General features: G+C 35.6%; 1 protein-coding gene across 1 annotated transcript; it reads left to right on the forward strand.

Annotated features, from left to right (window-relative positions):
* The first annotated feature begins 1,615 nt into the window (after positions 1–1,615).
* LOC141429593 (uncharacterized) lies at positions 1,616–2,757 on the forward strand. The gene is made up of 2 exons (XM_074089979.1): positions 1,616–1,702; positions 1,795–2,757. Exons 1-2 carry the CDS (start codon positions 1,691–1,693, stop codon positions 2,596–2,598), a joined length of 816 nt encoding a protein of 271 aa, XP_073946080.1. The 5' UTR covers positions 1,616–1,690; the 3' UTR covers positions 2,599–2,757.
* The last annotated feature ends 460 nt before the right edge of the window (positions 2,758–3,217 follow it).

Here is a 3,217-nt window from a genome sequence, read left to right on the forward strand (position 1 = left end):
GTAAATAGATTATTTATTAATTGAATAGATCAACGTATTTTTGACTATTTTATTATTTACAATACTTGATTTAATTCCAAAGACTTTTTATGTAATTATAAAATCAGTAACTATTTATTAATTTTAAGGAAAGTAAATAAAAATAGCTCATTCATCCGAGCATTAATCGATTTTTAAAATATAAATTTTTCCACCATCTACGCTAGTCTATGCTACTACAGATTATACACATGTTTCAATCAAAAAACAACGTCAGATTTTGACGAAGATTTTTCAAATGAAAAATAAATATTGGAAATCAAGTGAATTTTGGTGAAAAAAGTTATTAGACATCTAGTTAAAAGACACGAATTATAGATAAATGTGGTATTGATTCGATCCAGTGGGTGTTTATACAAGAATTTTGATGAAATCGGTTTGTTTACACTTTTAATAAATTGGATAGGCATAACGTATAGTGGTCATACGAGCGCCTTCAATAATAGATAACAATGTCTACTCAAAGGTTGACTGGTACTACTGGTAGAGATCAGTTAAAGGTTTAAGTGCGGTTTTTCTTGACAGTTGACAATTATTTTGTAGAATAAAAGGTTTACTTACGTTGTTAAGTTGTTAGAAATAATAAATAATTTTGCATACGAATTTCGAAAAACTGAGAGGTTCGAGCTCGGCTTCGATCACACGATCCTCAGCTTAAGAAGCCATAGGTCAAACTACTACACCATCACGGTTTCTTACACAAAAAAAAGTTAAAGTTGTTATAAATACTTCGTAGAAATCAGTTTTTTTAACCCTTATTAACAAACATCGTCCAAGTAAAAAAAAAACTTTCCGTCTTGTTGTCATTTATCTGATCTACCTTATCTGATTTACCTACTATAAGTTTGGCATGTTCTATTTACCTTTTTTATTTAGTTAACCGAGTTAAAAAAGAGAGTTATCAACTCAACCCGTACGTATGTTATATAGTCTATACCAGCTTCTAAACATGTGTGCCAAATTCCACAAAAGTACGTATCTATGTTGGTGTGTGTTATCCGCACAAAATCTCAAAAGCTATAAGTCATATTTAAGTCCTTTTGGTGTTTATTTCACTGTTGTTTATGAGTGAATATATATGCTTATTTTGTTCAAATAAAAAAAATCGCTCTTAACATGTTAACACGTTTTTCAGAAGCGCAAAGTCCACTTACACAGCTTTTTTTTTAATTTTACTGACAGCAAAATTATAAGGAAGGAAGTTTATTAAAGGAACATTGCGTTTAAGTAAGTGTAAAAATATAAATGATTCTCGTAAGAATTTGTACATTAAAGTTATGATACCGCATTTATCATTTCAATCCGATTACGAATTCTGTAAATCTTCCACTCCCTAAAAAGAAGACGGCATCATCGGTCGACCTGCAGTCTGCGACATGTTTAAATCAAGTCACTTGCATAACCTTTGGAAACAGTGACCCTATTGAGTCCATGGATTAACATATTACTACAGTTTCCAAGCCACCTAATGTGACGTATCGGATATTCGATTTCCGACAAATTAATTTATTCATGGGTGTCGCATCGCCGGCGTTAACTTCAACTTGTATAAATATGAGGACTGTTGCGTTATCACATCACAAACCACCGAAACTTAGAAGAGGCAACAGCCTAAATTTAGGCTGGCTTTTAAAGCGTTTAGCTAACAGCCATGGCGTTTATTGTAAGTTGATGAAATGCCACTTAAATGCTACTTAAAAATTATCTTCTAAACAATGAAACATTTTACTTATCAAGATTTTTTTATTGTTTCAGATTAGAATTATCTTCTGCACAGCATTAATTTACGGAAGCAGAGGAGGAGCTCCTCTTAATTATAATAATCACGATTCATATGCCTCGTCAGCCTTAACAGCTCCATCGGCTTCATACGGAGCGCCTTCTTCATCATATGGGCCACCTTCAACATCCTACGGTACGCCGATATCTTCCGGTAGTTTAAACTTGGGAGAGACTCTTCCTCCTGCTCCACAGCCTGTCTATAGTCCTCCGAGTGGAAACGGTTACAGCGAGGGCAGTTTGATCTTAGATGAGACCAGGCCCCCAACAGCGCCAGTGTCGACGGGATCCACCAACCTCGGCCAACCGCGAGTGATTGGAACGAGTGTACAAGTTGGCCGTCCCATTACCTCGGCGACAAGATACGAGCTTGAGCAAGTCGTGCAGAACATTGTCCGCCGCGTCCCTATTGATGTGGTCCGCCACGTTCAAGTGGCCGTGCCGCAGCCTGTCCCTGTGCCCGTTCGCCAGGAAGTCAGAGTACCAGTCCCTCAACCTTACCCAGTGCAAGTCGAGGTGCCTAGACAAGTGCCATACACAGTGTATCAAACGCAGAACGTTGAGGTAGAGAGGAGAGTGCCTTATGAAGTCGTCAAACAAGTGCCGTTCGAGGTGATCAGAAAAGTGAAAGTCCCCGTTGACAGACCTTATGAGGTGATCAGGAAGGTCCACGTACCCATAGAAAAGCACGTACACGTGCCTGTTGCCATCTGGAAGCCATACCCAATCCATATCATCAAGCACGTCACCCACTACAAGAAGAAGAAGTGTTGCTGGTGAATAAAGCCAACCATAGAACGTAATAGATGTGATCATACCAAATAGTCAATACTTTTGTAAATATTTTTAGAGTTTAGCTGTACATAATAAAATATTATTATCTAATACACGTTGTTCTGAAGAATATCAAAATAATCAATTACTATTTATCTTATAAAATGGGCTCTGATTTTACCCCCTTTCCCCATTCCATTGCAAATATAGTTAAATATAGAATTTTAGTTAAAGATTCCATAAAAGTTACAGATTCGAATTATAATTTATCAAATTAAATTATATGTACCAACCTACAGCAAAAACCAAGAATATTCATGAGTATAGTATATGCCAAGCTACCAGCAAAGAGACGTTAGAGATTATGTGTTATTTTTTTATTTCGCCAGCGTTAGATATATAATAACACTCCGTTTATCTCTAATGAAGCATTTTAATTAAGCACTGATCACTCTTTTAATACATATATCAGTTACTTCATATAAGATGTAATTTCTAGACTAATACATACTTGTATTGGACTTTTTTACATATTCACTAGCTGAAGAATTAATTTATACCGCAACAGTAAAATTTTCCGGGATACAATAAATTGTATGCAAATATATGTTTATCCAGTTATAAA

The sequence above is a fragment of the Choristoneura fumiferana genome, chromosome 7 (genome assembly GCF_025370935.1).
Source record: "Choristoneura fumiferana chromosome 7, NRCan_CFum_1, whole genome shotgun sequence".
Lineage (NCBI taxonomy): Eukaryota > Metazoa > Arthropoda > Insecta > Lepidoptera > Tortricidae > Choristoneura > Choristoneura fumiferana.